Consider the following 26,030-nt stretch of genomic DNA (forward strand, 5'->3'; position numbering starts at 1 on the left):
AGGTCAGAAACAGTTGACAAAGTTGTAAAATAGAAATGTTATATCTTATTATTGTTATTCTTCAGTTGTCCACCTGATACAGCTTATCATTTAAATTTTGGTTGTTCTGTCTTTATTTGCCGCATCCTTTAATCTCTTTGAGGACAATTAACATGTTAGGTGTTCGTAGTAGGCTAATGTATTTTTATAAAGCCCCCCCAGCCCTGTCTCTGGAGTTTCATTCTGTGAGGAATGTGAAGTGATCTCGTAGTTGGCCTGGTTCTTGCATTCTACTGGGAGAGTGCAGGAGAGTACTTGAGAGTCAAGCAGAAATGGTGGAAAATCTCCTTCTGCCTTTTGCTAGCTATGGGAGCTTGGGGGTGTTACTTAAGCATTCTGAGGTTTTGTTTATTCTTCTGTAAAATGGAAATTAGAGGATTATCATGAGGATCAAATGAAGCAATGTTGATGCTTAGCACAGTGCCTGGGCACAATAAAAATTCAGTGTTTTAATCCAAGGTGCTATGATGAGAAGTCTGTTTTTGTTTTTTTCGTGTTTTGTTTTGTTTTGTTTTGAAAAGGGGTTGGCTTAATCTGTATTTTTGCTGTTGTTTTATGATATGGAGCAAGTGTGGATAGAAGAAATAGTGAGCACCAAACTTTGAAGTGATATAAATGAATGATGCTAAAGGACTTTACATTTTTAACTTTAACTTGAAAAAAAAAAAAAGTCAACAGGAAACAGTTGGGAATTCCTGGTCAAGCGATAAAAAAGTGGTGCCTTCCCTGAGTCATTGTTCCAGTGTCCCCCGGCCTTCACTGAGTAACTCTGGATTGGGAGACTGTGTGTGATGGCAGGAAAGCCCACAAGGTCTGGAGTCTTGGTCTGGTTTGAATCCCTCTCCTCAGCTTACTCACTGGGTGACTTTGGAACCAGTTACTTAACCTTCGTAAGTCTTAGTTTTTTTTTTCCCTTCTAAGATAGGGATAGTAATGACACCTAGTCCTTAAGTTTATATATTTTTTTAAATAAATACAAAGTGCCAGGTACTGTTCTAAGTATGTTACTGCTATCAACTCACTTAGTCCTGTATGAATCTTTTAAAGTTGGAATTACTGCTATTCTTTTCTTACATATGAGAAACCAAGGCACAGAGAAATAACTTGCCTCATTTGCTTAATCAAGAGAGTGAAGATGCAAATCCAGGCAGTCCAACTCCTGAGTTCATTCTTAACCCCCGAGTTCTGCTCCCAGTCCTGCGAGCTAGCTGTGAGGATCTGTGGAAATGTCTTAAGTGCATAGTGCCTAATCCTCTTAAACACCCAGAGTAAAATCATGTGTTTGGTTTTCTCTGAGAAAGAGAGTTCCTAATTTTTTCCTTTTTTTTTTTTTTTTTTAGCAAGAACACTTCTGAATTCAATTAAATTAGTAACTACCAAATATGCTTAGGTTTCAATGCTTTGAAGTGCTGTGAGAAATTCAGGCCTCCCTGGGACCATGCCTGCCCCTTTCCCCATGGAATGTCTCAGAGCTGGAAGATTTAGACACCTTCAGTTCTAGGATCTCTTATTTTAAGATGAGGAAACTGAGTCCTAAAAGTATGAAAATAAGGCTGTTATGCCCTGCAGATTTTAGGTAATGCTTGCTTATACAGATATCATTTATTAAAAGGTAGCATCATTCTCTAAACTTTGTTACAGAATTCACTATAAAGCAGGAAAAAAAATTTTAAACCTCTGGCTAAATTTACTTCTTGGAGTTTTAAACATAATTCTCTTGCTTTCTTGTTTTCTGCCTTGCATCCAATGTTGTCCTCCATTCTCCTGTTTTATGCATACATGTCTTATTCTCTCTCTTTCTGTCCTTTCCTGCCCAAGATTTTAAGAGACTGATGGCATTGAATGCTCATAGTCCATTAATTAGTGGTATGAGGTGGTAAGGACCTGTCCAGGAGGCTTCCCTGTTTGCCTCCAGATGAGGATTTGCTGGGCAGCCCTTCTGAGTAAAGGCCCTTGCTCATCCTAAGTGAAGAGGAATCTTTTATAGCTGTCAGCACCTGGGGCGTTCTGGGGGTACATATCTGCTCCTTTCATCCATCCACTCATGGATAAGACCTGGGGAGCCCAGCGTCTACGACAGCACCTATCTGGTTCCCCACAGTTCTGGAAAACTCCATTTTGCTTTCTATTCCGTTTGTTTCAATTCAGCTGGCTCCTGGAGGGCCACTCCAAAGACCCCTTGTGATACAATGTTGGGACTCAAATTGGAGCCTGTTTTTTAAATATTAGAACAGAGGCAGTGGGTACCATTGCTGTCCACCGGGACATGGGGGCCCAGCCAGGCTGGCCTTCCAGGGTGTCGGGCCTTGGGAACAGGCTTGTGGGGATTGGAGAGATTTTTCCTTTTCTCCTTTTTTCTTTCTTTCTTTCTTTTCTTTTCTTTCTTTTCTTTCTTTCTTTCTTTTCTTTCCTCCCCAAAAGGAGTTGGAGTGAGTGTTGGTTCATTTTCCCATGACGGGTTTTCCTAAAAACAAACAAACAAACAAAAAAACACAAAAAACCACTCCCAAACAGATGCCCTCTTAAAGTTGGAAGTTATGACATCCTGTCGTTGAACTCCCCCCTTCCTGCACTGCTGTGTGTAATAACCGTGGTAGAGTGTGAGTTTGAGCTTGGTCAGTCTGATGTGAGTGTGGTAGAACAGGCAGAGTTTGGAGGACATGGGCAAGCTAGACTTTATGGGTGTTTCCCAGCCAGCAGAGAACCGACATTGGCTGAAGTTTTCCACAGTCCAGCAACTGGATGCAGCAAGAACTGCTTGCACTAGTTCAGAGTGTATTTTCCCATGATTGGTGTGACACTTGGGGAAGTGGTGATGGAGGGAGGAGGGCAGGAGGAAGGACAAAATGTCTCAAGGGCTGGAGACATAGTTCACTTGGATGGGGCTCTTTCTGGAGGAGAGTGTAACATCATTTCTGGAGAACTTGACTTGGGGGGTGGATCAACTAAATTTAAACAGCTAAATTTAAAGCCAGTGAATAGTATTGATTTAAGGCAAACTCAAATGCTTACATAATCCAGGTTCCCACATAAAATTACATCATAGGTGACTTGAGATTGACCTCAACTTTACGGAGCTCTGTTGCTCTATTGCTTAACATAGTCTAACTATATTCTTAGGAAACAAAGAGAGATTCTGATCAGCTCAGAGTGAGTCAGGAATCTACCTGTGGTCCAGAAAGCGGTGCCTAGTAGAATTGGTTACATTATAAACATTGGGTAGTTGGGGTAGAAGGCAGTTCCAGAAAGTGGAGCATGCCATTTTCACTCAACATTGGTCCAGGCAGAGAAGAGGAACTAGTTGAACAAAATGACACAGTAACCCAGGGGCTAAATGAAGGTGAGAGAATCTTCCATTCTACCTTCTAATTGCCAAATGTACTGGTCATCACATTCCAGGCCTCACCTCACTTGACCTTTCTCTTTTATTTGGCACCGTTAACCATTCTCCTTGACACTTTCCTTCACATCCTACCACATCCCCCGTGCCATCCTTTGGATACCAGATTAATTTCCCTCGCATTAGCTATAACCTACACCCAGGTAAATAAGTCACCAGTTCCACGTAAGGCTTTTCTCCTGAACTTTGGATTCAAAATGTCTATCTTCTTCTCACATATCCCTTCCCAGGTGTCCTGCAGTGACCTCAAATTTCACGTATCTAAAACCAGCTTCATTAGTCACTAACACAAACTTCCTCCACCTACTCCTTGTCTTAAAGATCCAACATCCATACACTCACCTGAACCTTGGTGTCAGCCTTGATTTACCCACCTCTCTCATCTTCATTCAGTTACCTGTTCTTCTTACTTCTCCTCCTAAGGCTCTCTAGAATCCACTGATATGATATTGCTATAGATTTTTTTAAAAATCTCAATGTCACTTGTTTGGACAACTACAAAAGTCTCCTAACTCTTGCTGTTAATTATACTCTTTCTATATGATTTCCAACATTATCTTTATTAAAGTCAATTCTGATTGTGAAATTCTGCTCCCTATACCTTCCATTCCTTACAGTATAATGTCCAAACTTCAATTATACTGGAGCCTCTCACTGATAAGAACCATATTTAACTGATGCTCTGACCTCTGGGAAGCCCTGGTAGATGGATGAGTGAGTGGACAGACTGACAAACAGATGGGGTTAGATTAATGAGTAGAAGTGTAGCACCAGGGTTTCTGGGCTCTGAGGATCACTGTAGTGTTAGAACCAGAAGCAGGAGGCTGTGGGAGATTGGACAGGTTTTGATTCTGCCCTTGTAGAGACCAGAGCCCGACTGGATGTAGAATAAGTGAAATAAAAACCTTATCTAAATCCCTGGCTGGTACTTTAAGAATGAAAGATGGGAGACTTGGCAGACCCTTTGCAATTCCTTTCTGGTATTTATGCAAAGAAAGGCTCATGCCCTGAGTATCAACCATTAGGCTTTTGACGGGGGAACCTAGGTTAGGTTATGAAGTAGCAAGAAAGAGAACTAGCTCACAGAACACCTGATGACAAACATACCACAATTTCTGGGGAAATGTACTCCCTGATTCAGTCAATCCCATTTTTAGAATTCTTGCTTGGCTCTTACTATTTCCTCTCCTTGAAATACACTCCCTTTTCTCCTGACAGTTCAAAATCTACTCTTCCTTTACTTCCTCTCCAAACCTTTTGCCAATCATTTTCCCTCACCTTGGCCACCCAACAGTCTTGTGAATTAAATTGTTCTCTAATTAGTTTGTATGTAGGTTTTATATATTTGCCAATGTTAGGCAATGAAAACACCCCTAAAGCCCTTCAGATCCCACTGGCTTTAATACATAAACATTTATTTTTCACACACACCCTCCAAGGGAGCTCCCTTCTAAGTAATGGCTTAGGGATCCAAGCTGGTTCCATCTTGTGACTCTTCAAATTCACACATGGCTTTCTGGGTAACTGCTCTTAAAACCCCTAGACTGAAGTGAATAACACTTTTTTTTTTTTTTTTAAATCACAGTGTATTGGTGAAAACTACTTAAACAGCCTCAATTATAAGGGGGAGGTAGACAGTGTAGTGGGGTACGTGGACTGTTTGGTGGGCATGACTGTCTCTGCCACTCTTCATTGCCTCTAGGGGACTATATGCTCCTTCACTGTAGAGAATGTGTTTCTCACCTTTTGTATTCATCCCTTATTCAAAGTCAGGGTGCTTAACCTCAAGTCATTACTCCTTTTTTCCCCAAAGTAGGAATATCTTTAATAATGTTGGATGTGGCTAGATAGTAACCAATAAGCATGTGAAATAGCTCTTGGGCATTTCTTTTTTGGAAGTCAAGCCTGTGGATGTTGTCTTCTCTGAATTTAGAAACCTTATATATTTCATGCTCTATCTCCCTTAAATTTACCTAGTCTTCATTCATCCTTGAAATAATAATTACTTGGCAAAAATGTAGTGCATTTCTGAATGAAGGAAGTAATTCATTCATATTAATATTTGACTATGACAGATTGTTAACTCAAGTGCATTTGAAGTATGAAAAAGTGCTTTAAGTTTTTTTTGTATTTATAAGATTATTTTTGTAACTATGCAACTTGGAAACAAATTTGAAGGTTGGGTGATTAGTTTATGTCTTAACATTTGAGAATTTGCATGGATATAAAGAGCGGGCAATTTCACTCTCTCATTTCACTGAATTTGAGTTGACTCCTTCACATTCACCATGGCAACCTCGATGATCAACACGTACATGGACTCTGAAGTGTGCTGCCAAAACTTTCCAACCTTGATAATGAATAGGTATGAACTCCATTATGTAAGCCTCTCTCAACAAGTCACTGCAAAGCTGATGTAATTCTAGAGTGGTATTGCTTTCTCACAGCACACCACTGCGAAGGTCTAATCCGAAACTGCAATCTTATGGGGACATTTGTGTTTTTCCCTTGCTAAAACCCCGTTGATTCCCTTCTTACCCTGACATTGATCAATATAGCTTGCTTTGCATCCTCTCAGTTTAAACAAAGAAAGTAGCGCTGGAAGGCAAATATTGCTGGAGCAGACAACTTTGGTTTAATGCATCTTTTCCTTTAGTAGGAATGTAAGCCTCAGCCTCTCTAATATTTAACCGAAGCAGGTCCCCATTTGCTTCTCTGTTTAATCGCTCTTTTATCGAGGCCAGTTGCTGCTCCTGCAGCAGCTGTAGCCATTCCTAATCGGAAGCAAGTTGCCTCGGTATCCTAATGCTTAAACCTGCCGGATTGCTACCTAGAACCTGCACCCCAAATTGGCATCAGAAATAGCTCTTTTATAAATAGCATTGCAGTATTTTATCATAAGAGATAAGCTTTTAGAATACAATTTTATTTCAGTCTTGTACCACTAGATATTTTATCAGATTACTTTTACATGAACTGAGGCTTAATCATTGATTTCCTAACGAAAAAATGACTGGTTCTACTTCATATTACTTAAAGCCTTTCCCATAAATTGCTCCTCTTTTTTAACTTAGAAAATTTTATACTCAAGGGTAGTTAATATTCCTTCCACTTAACTATTTAGGTAAGTTTAATAATATATTAATGATGATTAAAGTGAACTGGAAAATATTATGTGGTTGTATTTCTGTTAGAGCTCCTGAGGAGACTCGAAATCAAAGCCTCTTTCCAAGTATTATTTAGTTTTTTTTTCCCAAAACATTGCTGTAGATCCGAGTGGTGAGCATAACATTTGTATAACTTCAAAATTTGATCAGTCCAACTGTCTTTTAATGTTTCGTAAAAATAGCATGTTAACCATGATGACAAGCCACCTTCAAAAACTATACTTGTTATTACCTTTCTGTGGCCCCTTTTGAGACAAACAATCTTACTGGACGTTGATTTGTTTAGTCTTACCAAATACAACTTCAGATAAGAGACAAAGCAAACTGTGCAATCATGTATGCACTGAGAGCCACTTGTATTGGAAAAACAAATATAATAGGACTGAATTTTTTTGTTTAAACAAATTGTATTAAGTGAATCTAAAGCCTCAGTAAAAAACATGTCTTTTACACAAATATGCACATTGAACCCTGTGCTGGCATTGAAGATGGAGTTCTGCAAAGCCTCCCAGCACCTCAGTAACACCCCTTCTCTGAATTACATCAAACCAGTTGGGACTTGATGAAAGAATGCGAGGTATAAACCCCTTGAGGGTATGTGAGTCACCATCTAGAAAGACTCTTGAAAGGGTAAGAACATTTTATAGTTTGATCAATAGGAGTCTGAGAATAGGCTGCAGGGTAAAGACAAGTTGAGGATTAAAAACGTTTGGAAACTTGAAGAACTGAATTACTCCCCTAAGGAAGTTCCCAGGAGAAAAAGAGACAGACAGAAAGACTTTTTTATCAGATCTCAAGCAGCAACCTTTCTGTTGGGTCAGAATTCAGCTAAAATAGATTTGATGGTCATCAGCCCTTGTTATCTTAGTCTTCATGCAGAACTGTGACACCCAAAGTGTCTTTTAGGGACCCAAGTACCTACTGTATAGTAGTTTTGGGTCTATGTCAAGAGGAGGTTGAGGATGGTGTTGGAGACTTCAAAATTAGAGCAGCTTTTCCATAGACTATTTCATCAAAAGAGGCCCTTATTCTATTTTTCTAGCCAGAATGAGCTTTTACTTTGAAAATGTATGAAGCAGTGTGGGTAGTTGGGTCTTCCTCTCTCTCGTCACTGTTATTTTAGTATAAGTTAATCTGTTGCATTAATATGGTTATCAGAATTTAGATTCTGTTTGTAAAGGAGGCAGGCAGTTCAATGCTGTGGCCGCTAGACCATGTAGAAAAGTAATAACTAAAGGAGTCTGGATAAGAATTGCTACACTCAAAACAGGTTCTAAGAGGAATTTCCAGTCCTTTAGGTTTTGCCCTATTCTTAGAAAATTTACAGAACCCTGCCATGCGATAGAAGTAAATAAATGCTGAGATTTTCAAGAACTACTGTTCATGTGCTGGGCCCAGCATGAGATCAGAGTGTGAACTTCTCCAGGCCAAGTCCATGGGCCTCTTTCCTGGGTGACAGGGTAGAGGACAGACATGGTGGCCATGAGGACAGGAAGTGCTGGCAAGGAAAGGTAAGCCCCAAGTAAGGACTCATGTCCTTGGTGTTGGAGTTGCATCCAGCACAAAGCCCCTTTTCCATTTTTCCTACTTGGGTTACACTGAAGAGGCTTTGTGTAAAGCAGTTCTTGGTACATCTAATCAGAATTATGAGGAAAGCTGGTTTGCTTGATGAGACATCAAAGAGAGAAAGTTGGAGCCAACCGGAAGTGGGTAAATGAAAGAGGGAGATTGGGTAAGGTGGTCAGCCCAGTCTAGATTGCTTCTGGCTTTGTACTAGTCCCATGCGTGCCTTGCCAGGACCTCTCACTCTCTTGTTTCTGTAATAGGTGCTCCCTCCTGCAGGGAGCCAGCTAACTTGCACTTGAACCCTATGCAACAAGATAGGAGGAGCCTGTCAGCATCTTCTGTTCCCAGATCTTATTTTCTGGGTAAAGAGATGCAAGTGTCTGCCTAGTTAGATGACCACCTGAGATACCATCTCTTCCCCGGGAACTTCCCGAGGAGCAACCAGATGACTGTCGTGGAACATGGTGTTTCCCCTGTTGCCACAGGGGTGATCATAGGTTTTATACAAAAATATGAAACATTTAAAGCATACTATAAGAAGACCTACTCATAAAGACATAAAAACACTTCTATGCAAAGAGTCAGAAAAAAATTAGTTTTTTTCATTGAAATTAAGTTGCATACTCATTTATAAACACTGAACCCAAAAGACCTGAGGTTTTTCCACTTTAGAGAAATAGTCTAAACTTTCCTCAGTCTCCTTGGATGGAAAACTTAAACTCTTCTCCCATTTGGTGCTTCTTGCAGTTTATGATTCTTAGGTCAGACTCTTTCTCCAATGTACCAGTAGGAGAAAAAAAGTATTTTAGGGCTTTTCTGGAATAAAAGCCTTTCTGGTCAAACCAGTGAAACAGGTATCACACCTGCTCTGTTAGGAACCTAAGCTCACCTAACCTGGGTTCTAAGTCTGGACATAGCATCCAGCCAAGTGGTACTCAGACCCTCTCCACAAACTGATCCTCTTAGGCAGTCTTTCTTCTGAAACATTACGTATTTCTAAATGAGGAGGGAAAGAAGTAAAATATCTTTCTTGTCCGGGAATACTCTTTCATAAGGCTAACTTCAGACCTGGCAGAGATGCCTTCAGAGAAGGCAGTCATGTGAAAGTCAGGGTGAAGGGATTTGAAATTGACAGAGGAATGCAGACTTAACTTTTCTCCAGAAAGGTGACTTTTTGGTCACATGTCTTCCATTTTCATTAATCAGGAGTAGTGCTTTATAAAACAAAACAACCTTCTGTTCCATGCCCCAGGCAGCTTCCTGTGTAAAGCAATTTGGGGCAGCTAGTCAGGTGTTCTGGTTGGAATTTTCCCCTTGAACTCTGGTTGTGGGGCTTCTTGGATCCTCTTACGGAAACAGCTTACAGAGCTCTCATTTAGGCCTGCCTGTTCTTTCCTGATGTTTCCCTCAGTTGTTTCTTTTCTCAGATCCTTCTTTAGAGGGTCATTTTGGACGGGAAGACTATAGGGATAGACTCAAAATGATGAGGTGTTTTCGTTCACAGTCTGGAAAAGCGATAACGTGTATAGGTGCTCCTGGGAATGGGGACAGGAAGCATCATCCACATGCAGTGCGGTCCTTTACTCTCAGAGTGACCCTTTACTCTTCTGCCACCGTAGTCGCCTGCAGATCTCAGGGCCCTTTTTTTTTTTTAATTTTTTTATTGTTATGTTAATCACCATACATTACATCATTAGTTTTTGATGTAGTGTTCCATGATTCATTGTTTGTGCATAACACCCAGTGCTCCATGCAGAACGTGCCCTCTTTAATACCCATCACCAGGCTAACCCATCCTCCCCCCCCAGAACCCTCAGTTTGTTTTTCAGAGTCCATCGTCTCTCATGGTTCGTCTCCCCCTCCGATTTCCTCCCCTTCATTCTTCCCCTTCTGCTATCTTCCTCTTCTTTTTTTTTTTTTTCTTAACATATATTGCATTATTTGTTTCAGAGGTACAGATCTGTGATTCAACAGTCTTGCACAATTCACAGCACTCGCCATAGCACATACCCTCCCCAGTGTCTATCACCCAACCACCCCATCCCTCCCACCCCACCCCCCATTCCAGCAACCCTTAGTTTGTTTCCTCAGGGCCTTTTATAACTGCTCGTTATTTTCAAGAACTCAAATGTAATGAAAAGATTGTTGTTTCTATTTACAGATGGGAAGACTAAGGATGAAAGGAAAATTAGCATTGGAATTGAATCCTGTCAGTTTTTTATTTCCCTCTTTAAATCAAACTGTATTTCCCCCCCAAAATAAGAGTTAGAGCCACTTAATGAAAAAAAAATCCATATACAGTATTGCACAGTGTTAAATTCGCAATTCTTATAGTCGATGAAATACCTTTGTAATTTGTGTGTCTAGATTCTTAAAACTGGGTGTGTTGAAAGACAGGTTCCCACCTAGCTTTCTCTCATGCATGTAAATTTAGTGCAAGCCTCTGTTTTAAGGAGCTTTATGTGGTTGGATTGACATTGCTTAATCAACAATTGAAAAAGTTAAGCATAACCTAGAAGTCATTTAGAACTATGAGTCACTTTTCTGACAAGCCAATAAGGCAAGAGAACCTGGGTTGCAAAACAATTACTAGCCCAGCCTGAGGGACCCTGGAAATACATTACAAGTATCAGTTAAGAGAAACAAAGCTGCAGTGTTTTACCAAGCTGCAGAGAACAAGCTAAGTTTGCTAACCAAACAAAATAACTTTACACTGACAATGCCAATTTTTACATTTGTTTCAGAACAAGGGACGCTCAAAGCACTGGAGGTAAGATTAACATTTAATTTTTATATATATATATATATATATATATATATATAACTTTTTTGCATTTTGGGTTGTGTGCTAACTTAAGCAGGCTTGAGCTTTTAGAATGTGAAGTGTACTCTTAAAATGGATAGAAACAGAACTAGAGTGAGCAACCAAGTCCTTGTGAATGAAATGCTCAGGTTAAATCAGAGGAGTTTTCAGTTCGTTGCTGCCTGAAGATCTTACGTAAAGGAAAAATGTGAATATTCAAGAATATGTGTGAAATGGAACTTTTCAGAATCTTAGTACTTAGGTAAATTTCAAATATTGTAACAGTGTGTGGCATGGATATGGGGATGCTTCTCCCTAGTTTCGGGCAGAATTCCACAAACCCCTGGAGTTTATAAAATTTAATGCATCTGTATTCATTGGAATGAGTAGCTTTGATTCTGCTTGAAGGTAGCCCTCATTCCCAGGGAATTGGTAGACCCGTCCCTGTCATGAAACATTGCATTGCTGCCCAACATTTGCTAGTCCTGAAAAGTTCTAACGTTGTTCATCTAAGGATGTGGATTCATATTTCTAGTAGTTTTCTGTTTTGAGCACAAACATGATTTGTATCATGTCTTACTGATCAAAGCAAGATCGGATAACATTTTCTTTTGGTTTAACACAGTCTAAAGTCTCATGGCTTAGAACTGTGTGATCCCTGTCACCTCTCAGAATAAGCTATTTTTTAAAAATACAAAAGAATGAAAAATATGACAGGTTCTGGACCATTGCTTTGGCCTTTAACCGAAAGCGAATTTCTCACCTGACCTCCAAAAATAATATCATTGAGAAAATTAAAATATAAAATGCATGTCATTGGTTATAGGAACCAAAAGTATAGTAACTTGAGGATTTCAGAGTAAAAGAATTACAAAAAAATTCTATAGAAAATAATTTTAACAGATTATTATATATCATAAAGAGTGGTGTAATATTTTTTAGTAGGCTGGCATTTATATAGGTGGTAAAAATAATGAAAAGTACAGTAAGACATCAAATAAGAAGTGATTGTTTCTGCTTCTCTTTTGCATAAGCGTGTAATTTGCACATAGGGTATCAAGAGTGTTGTGAGGATGCTCATATGCACCTCTTCGGTGTATCAGTGAACTATATTTCAAAGTCTAGAATCTAGATCAAGGAATATTTTTAAAATAGTTCACGTAAGTTCTTCTGGGCTAAAATAAATTAATGTGAAATTTCGTCCAGTGTTTAGTTGACAGGTAATGTTTCTCATGAAGACTATAAGGATGCTGCCTGTGAAGATCTTGGAACGCAGCTTGCTTCTCTTATTCTCATGTTATCCTTAGATTATTGAGACAGAGTTCCTTTTAGAGCTGTGAGCTTTGTTACTTTACAAAAGATTTTTTTTTTCCCCAAAGAAGATGATTTCACTTGATTTTATTTAAGTGATGTGAAGTGAGTATATTTACAGAAAGTGTGCTCATAAGAAGTTAATAATTTTCACATGATACTAAATAATTCTCTCCAGGCATTTTATCCTCTTAAAAAAATTACATGGAAGCCTACTATGAAATGAATTCATTTTCACGTTGACTTTTCTTAATGCGGCATCAGTGGTTTAGTGACTTGCTTAACTTTTGGATACAATAAGTGCAATTTTTATTTAATGTGTGATTCTGCTAATAATCTTTATTTTGGATGCATAATTATAGTTACTGGCCAACCTATTTGGAAATCTTAGCTTGATTTAAGGAGAAGTGTAGCAAAAGAACGTTAAGAAGCATCTTTCACTTTATACCTCCTCACCAAGACTGTGTGGAAGGCAGTTTAACTCTCTGAGGCAGATGCTTTATGTTTCAGAGTCTTCCCAGAAATAAACAATGTGCTCTGTGATCTGCATATCAACCCGCTCTTGTGAAGATCTTTCTCTCCATATACCAGTTTGTGGTCCTATTCTGTTCCCCTTTCAATAGCTATGATTATGACTTTTTTAATTTTTAATTTTACACTTTATTCTCGAGGTAGGTCAGTTTTCAATAGCCACAATATCTATAGGCCTTTATGACAACACCTGGGATGTTCATCCCACATCCCATTTTGGAGTGGACCTTCAGAAGGTACCTCTAGCTGTAGGAAGTAAGATTATCATACGTATCCATTCAAAGTATCCGTTTAACACATATGTACTCTAAATCCATTCCTTAAAGGGTTTTTCACCTTTAAAACAGAGGAACCAAAGCCAGTTCCATAGCAAATGAACCTTTGCTTATTTTGTTGGTAAAATCAACAGAGAATTAAATTTCTCCCAAGAGGCAAGAAGAGATTCTTGGGTGATAAAAGTAGTTCTTTTAGAGAAAGACAAGGTAATAGGTAATGAAGCAAGAAATAACTCAAATGCTTCTAAAATTAGGTTGGTTGGTTGTCCTCTCCCCTGCCCCTTCTAGGTTGATCAAAGAAGATTGAGAAGGTTCTGAAGATCAATTCTCCTGATCTCATGGAGCTGTACGTGACAAGCTCCCAGGGGTTGTGCCCTCTTGTTTTCTCTCCTCTCCCTGCTGGGGACGGGCTTTTGAGAATACAGGTGGGGGAGGGGAGTGTGTTGGATGGAATATGACAGAATGACAGTTGAAATTAGCATTTTAAAATTGTTTAAATATGCTCTGTTAAACATTTCCAAAATTTCTTACAATGTAAAATACTTTTATAGGTGCTTTAGAAGTATAATAAATCTCCGGAGGTATTTGGTCTAAATAGCTTAAAAAAATTTTTCTTTCAATGCAGCAAATCATAATTCCACTGCCCACTCTTCCTGTAGAAAAGTCTGTTTTCAGGGTCACTGATTTTTAGGAGGAAAAACCTTAAACATAAGCAGTAGGGTAACAACTTAGAAAAATCGTTTGTAATTTGTGTGCATTTAAACAGTCAAAATAGGAGCTCCAGTGGCGCAATCGGTTAGCGTGCGGTGCTTAAACAGTCAAAATACCATGAAAATAATAATAATAAGCTGTCACTTAGTAATCCTTACTGCATGGCAGCAACTGTTCCAGTCATTTCACATGATTCATTTAATTCTCACCACAAATGCTGTGAAGTGGTGCTATTATTATCCCCATTTTTATAGGCGAGAAAACTGAGGCACAGAGATGTTGTTAACTTGTTCACAATCAAGTAGCAGGTGCCAAGTGATAAGGTCTGAATTTGAACTCTGGCAGTCTGATTCTAGAATTCATATTCTTAATAATTATACCATGCTCTGTTTTTTTCACATAGTATGATATTTGTTTCAGGTGTACAATACAGTGACAAGTGTACTCTTTAATCTCCATCGCCTGTTTCACTCACCCCACCCCACCCCCTCTGGAAACCACCAGTTTGTTCTCCGTATTTAAGAGTCTGTTTTTTGTTTGTTTTCTCTTTTTTCTTTGTTCATTTTTGTTTTTTTTAAATTCCACATATGAGTGAAATCATGTGGTATTTGTCTTTGTCTGACTTTTTTCACTTAGTTTGTACCCTCTAGGTACATCTGTGTTGTTGCAAATTGTTCTCTATTTTAGTCCTAACTCCAAGGTAATAGAGTGTTGGTCTTAAACTCAAGGGCTCTTTTTCACATTTTAAGTCTATAATTTTATTTTTTTATAAAGACTTTATTTATTTGTCAGAGAGTGAGAACTAGCACAAGCAGGGGGAGCTGCAGGCAGAGGAGAAGCAGGCTCCCCACTGAGCAAGGAAACTGATGCTGGACTCCATCCCAGGACCCTGGGATCATGACCTGAGCTGAAGGCAGACGCTTAACTGACTGAGCCACTCAGGCATCCCTTAAGTCTATAATTTTTAAATGGTACTCATTCAGGGATTCCAGGAATAGGACCCAAAGGTTGAATTCCTTTCTTGCCTCTAAGCATTTTGATAGTAGAAGGTATAAGAGCATAGAAAGACAGCTTCTACTGTACATTAAGAAGGTGAAGGGATATGTAGGAAGTAAATAGCAACCTGATATCCATCGTTATATATTTTCCTGTTGAAAATATTGTCCCTTGCGTTCATTGTCCTTTATAGAGAGAGCTATAAAGAATGTTATACCATTTCAGATAGAAAAGAGATTTTCTCTAAAAGCAGCTTTCTTCCAAATTATCAGCTATGAATCTTTGACTCTCATGCTTCCCCTTTTTGTGCCTTGGCTACCAAGAAGCCCAGAGTGACATTTTCTTCTCACTTATAACGGCTTTCTTTATACTAGTTTTTCCAGTATGGCTATCCGTCTTGCTCAACACAGGTTCAACACTGATCTTAATGGTCATATTCAGATTTTACAAATCCATTTTGAAAGTAGTTGGGTTAAAAACAAAAAATTTTAAAATTTCTCCAGTTTGCTTTCACCTTGAGAAAACTGAACTTCTGCTTGATGGGCTTCGAGGCCATTAAGAAAACTGTAAGACCCTATTTGACCCATTTAACTTGTGAATGAAAACAGCAGGAAGAACCCCAAGAAAAATCCGTGGCTAATATGTGCTTGGCAAAGCCACATGTGCTCTGAATGAAACCAAGTCCCCTCCACACACAGGCGCAAACCCCAACACACATAGGGAGAAAATTGCTTTTGTGAAAATCTAAATTATATGGTAGTTATAGACTCAGCATTTCATCCAGTTGTGTAATAAAAAGTGATAATCAAGTCCTTATTAATTAGTGAGATTACTATAGTTATTAGGTGGAAATGAATTTAATTCCATGTGAAATTGAACACATAACCTTGCATTTTCAAACATTTAAAATTTGTTTTGCATCTTATAATTTTTGTAAAGCACAATTTTTCTTATGGCTTTTTTGTGATAAGAATTCACTTTCATGGTTCACAAGCTGCATGCCTAGGTTATTTCTTCAAGTACTGAGATACAAGTGACCATAATTAAAACACCATTCTCAGTTGAGTGTGTGTTGAAGTCAGAGCTTCAGATCTCTGTTTTGAGGTTCTCCAGTCTCTGATCTGTCAGGACTCAGAAATAGCTGCGTTAGAGTTTTGGAGTTTACATGTCTTTGCTGGGAGCATTTTCCACCCAAGAATAGCTCCTTGGGCTTTGTTCTCATAATTCCTGTAGTCATTACAACTTTAAAAAAAAAAAAAAAGGGTTTTTTTGAGTCATCATACCCAGAGATGGCAAATGAAAAGATGTTTCTTTTCTATGGCGTAATATCAACAACATCAAATACAGATGTTCAAGTGGAAGACTTAGAGAAGCAAAAAGTTTAAATTATAAAAACTGTAGAACCATGTGTTTTGATCAAATTTAGTCATACTTTTAAATGGAGAAAGTGCAACATTAATTGGCCTTCCAAAGTACTGCGTACTAATACAATTTAATAATGTGAAATCTAATCTTCGTTTTGCTTTGTTTTACTTTTCTGCACAGAAACGGGCCAATGGACTCCGAAGAAGCCCCAGACAGGTGGATCCAGGTGTGTTTCTGATTACATGTCTATAATCATGACTTCAGTTAAACGATTATGAAAGTATATGGGAATTGCTGTAGAAATCAGATTGTTGGCCTTTGTTCCTGGCAGTTTGGTATGTAATGTGTGACCAGGAGGCGCCAGTCTAACGTGTAAATCATTTACCTGACGGTGCTTCCTGGGACAGGCTCAGATGATGAGTAACCACCAGTACCACACTCTTTCAAGAACCATTGACTGAGCTGGTTATTTTCTTACTGAACAGCCTCAGGCTGTTGGGTTAATGCTAACATATCCAATGCCCTCCACCTTCTCCCTCCCAAATATGGAAAGAAAATCAACCAACAAGCTGGCACTTAAAAATTAACTTTTCTAAGGCGGTGGAGGGAGCTCATAAACTAGACAATCTTGGTACCCTCCGCATTTGGGAAAATACTTTCTTCACCCTTTATCTGTACTATTTTATAATGGAAGAATGAATTTAAGGACTTTGTGAATAAGTACCCTCCTTGGGGGCCAATTATTTGTCTGCAGAGAGCATTCAGTTGTTTTCTATTTAACATCATGAGGTTTGCCCTGTCATCATTTTAGTATAATTATTTTTTCATCCATTAAGCAATACCTTCCACAGTTTAATTACCAAAGATTTGTTATGTATATGGTCGTATTATTGTGGGTAAAGGGTATTCATAGCTAAAGGATTCAAAATATATGAACTTGACAATAAATCAGGTGGGACATGAAGTAAACCTGCTGGAAAATAATCTGGATTATGTGTTTTGTTTTCTCATCATAAACAGTGTTCACCGAGTTGTAAAGTTTAGATTTCAAAGCATTATAGCTTTTAACTGAAACCACACCCATGGTAGCCATGCCAGTTTATGAGCTGTTTGAAAAGATTTATAGAAGCTTTGTTGCCTCTGGCTAGAAATTGCCTCACTTATGTCCTGAGATCAGTTTAAATCTTCCAACGACAGAACAAAATTGAGGCCATTTAAAAAATAGGGGTTCTGGTTTATTTTAATAGTTTGAACTTTCCCAACACAAAACCCTTTGCAGAGGATTCTGCAATAATATTTAGAAGTGACTTCTTCTGTTCTATTTAGTATGACTGTCAGCATATTTTTTTTTCTTATTTTGTGTGAGTTGTAGTATTTTTATTTCAGAAAATGATCTAACCTTTACAAGTGTTATTTTAAAAATAATGGGCGTTTTCATTTAATCCATTTTCTTCCAGCGAAATGAATTTCTGTAGTGTGTCAGTAGGAACACATTTGGCAATTAACAATTTACTTTATAGCCAGAATTTTTAGGAGTGCTTAGATGATTTAAGTAGAGGTATAGTGAATTCGTAGATTGTTTAAGTATAACAAAGTCGACGAGTAATAGGATAGTTTATCCTCAAGTTGATGGCTCTGTATAGGTACTGCTGTTCTGGTATTCCTAATTGTCCAAAGATTTTAGAACTTCATGAAGAATAAACTTACAAATACAAAAGAAGGAGTCCTATATGTTATGTTTATAAGAGAAAAATAAATACACACATAACCACACACCTATACACACACATATACATTGTATATCATATAGTTTTCCATTAGGTATGGTAATTATATATGAGCATTTTCTCATTTCTCCACATTTATGAAAAAAAACAAACAAAAAGCAAAAACAAAGAGTTGATGATCTTGCCTGTTGTAGATGCTAATGTGATAACAACTGTTTCTCTCTGTGGTGTCTTTTGATGTTAGGCTTGAATTATGTGTTTAGAGTTGATTGTCTTTTGCATCTTTGCTTCTTTCAGTTGGTAAGTTGCAAAGCTTTTTTGTTCAAAGTTAACCCTTGCTTGACCACTGCCCTGCGCTGAGTTGGTCCTGATGTAACTATCATTTAGCATACTTTACATTCCTTCCAAGATGTTTAAATAAGAAATCAGCAAAACTGAGGCTTCCTCAGCAAGGACGAACTGCTCCAAGGGGCATTATTTGCTGTTAGTGCTTTTACTGTGGAAATTCCTTTAATCTTTTCTAGCTAATTTAGTTGACATCTCCAAGTGCTAATACACTGACTGCTTCCCAGGGTCTCACTTAGGGTGGCTTGTAGGAAAAAACTGATTAACTTTAAAGCTTTTTTTGGAAAGGAACTTAATGCATAGTTTTATGGGTAGTAGGTGCCTAATAAGTACTTGTTAAATGAATTGATGAATAGCTGTATGCTTTTTCTGCACGCATTGGCTCTCTTGCTTTTTAAACCCACCTCCTGACAAAGTGGATGGATGTAGTAATAGAGCACTGAATAATCTAGTGGTGAGAAAGAAGCATGGCTCTGAGGCATATTGCCTGGGCTGGGGTCCCAACTTAAGTGCTCACTTGGTGTTGACCTGTGGCAATTTCTTTCTCTCTCTGCTGTAGTTTCCTCATTAAAAGGACACTAATAATTGTACCTACCTTACAGAGTCGTTATGAGCATTACATGAGTTAATAGGTATAAAGCACTTACAACAGCACCAGCTATGCAGTAAATGTGGAGGGGTGCTGTTATTATAATTATCACTTTATGATAGAGCATGGAACTTAATCTGGGACCTTTAGTCACTATTTGCCAGTTATTTCTTTGCAAACAGACCCAGAATTTTATGTTGATTTTTCCAGTGAAGCTAGAAGTTCCAGAATTACAGTTGTTTTCAGATTTGCAGTTATTCCCTGCTTCTCTGATGGATTTCTGTGATATTTTGTGTATCTTTAAGAGAAGCAATCAACAATGGTGGTTGAGAGTTTTTTGGTGAAGCTAGTGTTTGTAATTGCATTAAAGAAACAAAAGAAAGGAAAACCTCCCAAGTTGAAAACATATAATGTGGGGTTCTATTCAAACCAAGAAAAATGTGATCTATAGGTTTGCACTGTGTCTTGTTAGCACATTTTAAACATTCACTCTTGGGCCGCTTGGGTGGCTCAGTCAGTTAAGCATCCGGCTCTTGATCTCAGCTCAGGTCTTGGTCTCAGGGTCATGAATTCAGGCTCCATGCTGGTTGTGGAACCTATTTAAAAACAAAAAAAAAATTCACTCTTAATTAATAATTGTGGTTAATCTTTATAGAAAATATTTACAAATGGCTTTGCAGTTTATTTTTTCTTGTCTTCTATTGTGTGCTTAGAAATTTATCAATTTATGATCTTGACTACTTTTATAGTTATAGTAATGTGTTAGATGCAAATTCTGGTAGCTCTTTTGGATATCTTAAATATAGCAGGGTATTTTCATCAGTTTGTACTTTTCTTCCTAAGACAGATGTTGGTTTCAGGAAAATAACGCTTGTAAGAGACTGATCAATTATTTCAGGAACACGGAGGTGCTAGGCCTTTTTCAAGAACATGAGATCATAAATCTCAAAATCTGAGCACTGGTGTAATATTTATCATTTTACTAAAGTGGCACTCAAGGTCAAAGTTACCAATTAAATTTTAATACTGAACTTTAAAAATTTCCTTCTACGTATAAAATATACAAGATTTATTTTCGTTTGCATGTGGCAAATCTGTATACCAGGACATGTGTTCTTTTGATCAAGCCCATGTTTTTGTCTTAAATTTGTGCAATTCATAGCATCTCAGTCACTAGCTTTTAAAAATTCAGGCCATTGTTCTGTGTTGTGCTGCCTAAAGATTAGATGGAGTAGATGGCAAATATTTAGGTAGCTCATTTTCTTTCTGATCTTAAGTTACCCATGTGATTCCTGATAACCTTGAATAGTAAATGAACAGATAATGGTTAAATGATAAAAGAGTTCTTTTGGAGAGCTCTTGCTTTTCATATGCTTATTGTAACTTTTGATTACAAAGAGAAACATGTGGCTTGGAAACATTGTCTTTTCTTATTCACTGAGGAGATGTCCTACAGTTTCTTAGCAGAGATACCTTCAAAGGTGGTCACTTTCTCTTTCAGGTGGATAGGATTGATATGTAATGCCATTCCTGTTTGTTCTTGTATGAAGAAAGGAATTCAAGAACTCTTTCATTACCAGCTTTGTATACCACAATAAGCACCAGCAATATCATTAATTATAAAACATGGCTCCTTTTCATAAGGAATTTCTGTTCTGCCTGAAGAAGGAACAGATACAGGCACAAAGTCTTAATTGCATAAATGCATGTATATGGGTGTACATATGAAAATATTTTAATATTACATTACTGTTTTATATACTGACTCACTATGCTATGGCAAGTGTCATAAACACAGTGAATAGTCTGATAAACATAAAAAAATCTAATTATGTAGTATGTGCAAAAAAGCAAATGGAATTGAAAGAGAGAAGCACATGTGGGCTCATACTGCTTTTAGTCTGGGTTGTCTATATATGTTTTTATTTATGTAAATAGCAATTTTGTTATGCTGGTTTATTGTATTGAATCACAATTTAATACAGTTTTCCTTAATGTTTTAATTTCAAACAATTGTTGAACTCATTCCAAATCTGAACAGGATTGTTGATTTCTTTTAGCTTTGCTTCTAAGCATAATGTCAATTTGCTCAGTAAGGAAATTTTGTATTTTTAGTTCCTAAATACAAAACATTGATGAGAAAAATAACAGCCCAGGATTTTAAAAATCACTGATCTAAAAATACATTTTTTCCTTTTTTTATGGGGGAGACAAATGTATATTCTTGAAGGCTTTAGTAAATGAGCTTTTGTCTATAATAAGTAATAAAGTATCCATAGATTATGATATTTCCATATCAGACAGACCTACTTCTGTCTTTTCTGTCACCCCTAAAACTAATTTCTCATCAGATATAAATACTAATCTAAATATTGGGAGCATAATTGTAAGTGTGTAAAAGTATATTTCACATTAAAAGAATGAACTTGAAAAAACTGGGACAATAGAACCCAGTGATTAAGATGCATTGCACAGAAATGAGAAATCCAAGCTGTGAATGAGTGCTGGGAGCCTGCTCTGGTTTTTAAAATAGTTGATTGTTCTCAAGCTTCTATTAAATTATAGACAATAAGACTAGTTTTGCACTAAGGTGATCGATCCCCTTGTAGTTATTTTCAGGACTACTACCCTTCTCATTCCCTTTACGTTGATGACAGATTTCTAAAATGTACATCCTAGTCCCATGCTCACACCTTTTTCTGGTTTGGGGGGGATTTATTTTTTCTTTTAGAGTCTCATGCCAGGCTCACAAAGGGTCACTATTGCTGTCAGCTGGCAGGTTTGTCCACACCTTGCTAAGTAAGCCAGTGTTTTCCACCTGCTCGGTACCTCCGGCATAGGAATCAGGGCTAGGCGAATATTTGAAGACCCACACAGGGATGCTTTTGGTGGGAAACACAGTATCAATAATATGATTATTGAAATAAAACATTTGGAATATTATATATAGAACCTACCTCTGGGTCATTTACGCACTGCTAACTGATAATTTCTGTTATTATAGTAATCAGTCTTTAGAAAATAATGTATTAAGTATTTAAAAAAATATTCTAAAAAGGAGGTCTCAAACCTGGTGAGCTGCTTTTAGCATTTATCACTGAAAAAAGCACTCCTTACTTGAAAAGTCAAGTATGGCCTGGGCTTCCTTTGCTATATCTATAGTCCTGGTAGTCAAATATTACATTTCAGAAGAAGAAGAATGTGCTCTATAAAGCTAAGTACACACATAAAAAAAAACTTCAGAAATTTCTTTTGGGTCAATGTCCTCTGGCAACCAAGTAACCTTGTTCTGGAGCTTTAGTCTGAGGTAAGGCAAATGAAAGGAACCAGTGGAGTCAAAACTATTGGCTTCAAATAGTATATAGTGGTTCTATGTATAAATAGGGAGAAGGATTCACAAGTTAATTAGAATATTGGAGGTCAGTTTGTGGAATTTCTATCAAAATGACTCATATTGGCAATTATATCTTTCAGTATATTCAAATCAAGTTGACTTTTAAAAATTTTAATTTGAATGAAAAGAAGAGTTTATGTTAGCTACTTAATTGTTTTCTACAGATAACTTTTTTGAGACTCATTCTTTCCTATATAGATATTAGAAATATATGGAAGCTTACCATCTTTGAGAAACTTGGAATTTTGTTGGGGAGAATAAAACATACAAAAACAACGTGTCCAACAGTAATACTGTGTGGTATATGATGAACCACCAAAATATGTGGTGTAGGTTATAAATGGTGTAGTTGACTAGGCGGGCAAATGAGGAAGAATGCACGTGGACTAAAGGACACAGGACAAGGAGACAAAATATCTGACAAGCACATCAGTGAAAGTAAATTTACATTGAACTGTAGATGTTCAAAGTTGCCAGTCTGTTACTAGGTTTGGGTCGGCTCAGTTCATTAGCACCCAGTATGCTTTTGTTTGTCAAGTGACATAAACCCATTTCAAGCTAGAAAAACAAGTAAAAAGGAAAAGAAAAAGTGATTTCCATTTGAAATTTGTTTTCCGTAAGAAAGAAGGGCTGGCTGGGTGGCTCAGTTGGTTAAGGGGCTGCATCTGCCTTCGGCTCAGGTCATGATCTCAGGATCCTGGGATCCAGCCCCACATCAGGCTCCCTGCTCAGCGGGGGGCCTGCTTCTCCCTCTGCATGCCACTCCCCCTGCTTGTGCGCACTCTCTGTCAAATAAATAAATGAAATCTTTAAAAAAAAAAAAAAAAAAAAAGAAAGAAGGGCTATGTTTACAAAGAATGGGGGAGGGGGAAAAGGAGAAGCTTAGTTTGAGCAGGACTTCATATACAGGCATAGCTCATTTTATTGCACTTTGCTTTATTGCTCTTCCCAGATACTGTGTTTTTCACCAAGGCGAAGGTTTGTGGCAACCCTGCGTTGAGCAAGTCTATTGGCACCATTTTTCCAACAGTATTTGCTCACTTCGTGTCTCTGGGACCATTTGGTAATGCTTGCAATATTTAAAAATTTTTCATTATTATTTGTGATGGTGACCTGTGATCCAGGATCTCTGATGTCACTATTATAGTCGTTTTGGGGTGCCACAAACCACGCTCATATAAGACCGCAAACTTAATTGATAAATGTATCTGTTTCTGTCTGCTCCACTGACTAGTTGTTTCCCTATCGTTCTCCCTCTCCTCGGGCCTCCCTTCTCCCTGAGACACAACAGTATTGAAATTAGGCCAATTAATAACCCTATGATGGCCTCTAAGTGGTCAAGTGAAAGGAACAAGTTGCATGTCTCTCACTTTAAATCAAAAGCTAGAACTGATTAAGCTTAGAGAGGAAGGCATGTCAAGAGCCCAAATAGGCCAAAAGAGAGGCCTCTGGCAGTAGTTAGACAAGTTGTGAATGCAAAGGAAAAGTGCTTGAAGGAAATTAAAACTGCTACTCCAGTGAACCCCTGAATGATAAAAAAGGTGAAACAGCCTTATTGCTGATATGGAGAAAGTTTTAGTGATCTAGATAGAAAATCAAACCAGCCACAATGTTCCCACAATCCAGAACAAGACCCTAACTCTTCATTTCTGTGAAACTCAGGTGAGTAAGCTGTGGAAGAAAAGTTGGAAGCCAGCAGTAGTTAGTTCATGAGTTTTAAGGAAAGAAGTCCTTTCCATAACATCAAAGTGCAAGGTGAAGCAGCAAGTGCTGATGTAGAAGCTGCAGCAAATTATCCAGAAGCTCTAGCTCAGATAATTAATGCAGGTGGATACAATAAACAGCAGGTTTCCAATGTAGATGAAATAGTCTTCTATTGGAAGAAGATGCCATCTAGGACTTTCATAGCTAGAGAGGAAAAGTCAATGCCTGGTTTCAAAGCTTCAAAGGACAGATTGACTTGTGTGTTAGGAGCAAAGGCGGCTGGTAACTTTAAATGGGAACCAGTGCTTATTTGCCATTCCAAAAATCCTAGGGCCCTTGAGAATTAGGCTAAATCTACTCCGTGCTCTATCAGGAGAACAGCAAAGCCTGGATGATAGCACATCTGTTTTACAACACGGTTTATTGAATATTTTAAGCCCACTGTTGAGACCTGCTACTCAGAAAAAAGTATTCCTTTCATAATATTACTGCTCATTGACAATGCACCTGGTCATCCAGGAGCTCTGAATGATGAATTTGTGCAACAAGATTAATGTTGTTTTCATGCCTGCTAACACAACATCCATTCTGCAGCTCATGGATCAAGGAGTCATTTTGAATTTTAAGCCTTATTATTTAAGAAGTATATAGTGATAGTGATTCCTCTGAAGGATCTGGGCAAAGTAAATTGAAAACCTTCTGGAAAGGAATCACCATTTTAGATGATATTAAGAATATTCCTGATTCATGGGAGTTGGTCAAAATATCAACATTAACAGGCATTTGGAAGAAGTTGAATCCAGTCCTCATGGCTGACTTTGAGGGGTTCCAGACTTCATTGGAGGAAGTAACTGCAGATATGGTGGAAGTAGCAAGAGAGCTGGAATTAGAAGTGGAGCCTGAGGATGGGACTGATTTGCTGCAATCTCATGATAAGACATGAACAGATGAAGCGTTGCTTCTTAAAAGAAGGTGGTTTCTTGAGATGGAATCTACTCCTGGTAAAGATTACGAGAAGATTGTTGAAATGATAACAAAGAATTTAGAATATCACATAAACTTAGTTGATAAAGCACTAGAAGGGTTTGAGAAGATTGACTCCAATTTTGAAAGAAGTTCTCCTGTAGGTAACACACTATCAAACAGCATCACTTGCTACAGAGAAATTGTGAAAGGAAGAGTCAATTGATGTGTCAAACTTCATTGCTGTCTTAGTTGAAGAAGTTGCCACAGCCACCCGAGCCTTCAGCAGCTACCATCCTGATCAGTCAGCAGCCGTCCACATCGAGGAAAGACCCTCCACCAGCAAAAAGATTATGATTAATTTACCCAAGGTCACACAGCACCTGGCTGGTACCAGGACTTAATTGCAGTGTTTGGCTCCAGAGACCTCACTCTTGTAGAGATCTTCTGTGTCCCCTACTTACGCCAGCTTTTGCACAGAGGAGAGCTTATTTCCTGGAGTTCAGCTGCACAGTACAGTGCAAAATTAGCAGTGTGATCGAGTCTGTTTTGCGGAGTTCATTAGTGACTGCTGTTACAAAGCAGATTTATGGGTGCTTTTATTTTATGCATTGTTAATTTTGAAAATGTTAATCTGAAATTGCTACAGTATTTCAATTAATTTGGATGATTAAAATTTAGCACCAGAAGAATCTCTAGCAGAAGATAAGGCAGCTAATTAGAGGTTCTGAAACAAACAACTGTAGACTGGCACAGAGACCCGCTGGTGGAACTCACTCTGCTTCACAGTTTTGAAATGGAAGGAATAATTCCTGGCAGTCTCAATATTCAACTTGAGCGCAGTTGACTTTCTTAAAAAAGCCATTTTAAGGAGTTAATTACTTAAAGGAATGTAGAATTTTTCAGTATCGTGCATTTCTGGAAAACTGCCTTCACATTATTTTGGAGTATTGTCTTTTGGATAATTGTGGTTGGTGACAGAAATACAAGATGCATTTGTTACCAAGGTGTTTTTCATGTCATGTATGATATTTCATGGTTTTTATATATGTTTCAATTCTTTTTCTGAATTTAAAGGTGAGACAGCACAGATTTAAAAAAAATACTGATCTTCAATAAATTAGTTTTGCATTTTGAAGAATTA

General features: G+C 37.9%; 1 protein-coding gene across 1 annotated transcript in view; it reads left to right on the forward strand.

Annotated features, from left to right (window-relative positions):
* Positions 1-26,030, forward strand: part of VAV3 (vav guanine nucleotide exchange factor 3) — a 359,106-nt gene that overhangs the window by 232,225 nt on the left and 100,851 nt on the right. The window contains exons 18-19 of the mRNA XM_032422283.1: positions 10,917-10,942; positions 16,345-16,390. Coding sequence (XP_032278174.1) covers positions 10,917-10,942; positions 16,345-16,390 — 72 coding nt within the window. The remainder of the gene's footprint in view (positions 1-10,916; positions 10,943-16,344; positions 16,391-26,030) is intronic.

The sequence above is a fragment of the Phoca vitulina genome, unplaced genomic scaffold, assembly GCF_004348235.1.
Source record: "Phoca vitulina isolate PV1807 unplaced genomic scaffold, GSC_HSeal_1.0 scaffold2, whole genome shotgun sequence".
NCBI classification, from domain to species: Eukaryota; Metazoa; Chordata; class Mammalia; order Carnivora; family Phocidae; genus Phoca; species Phoca vitulina.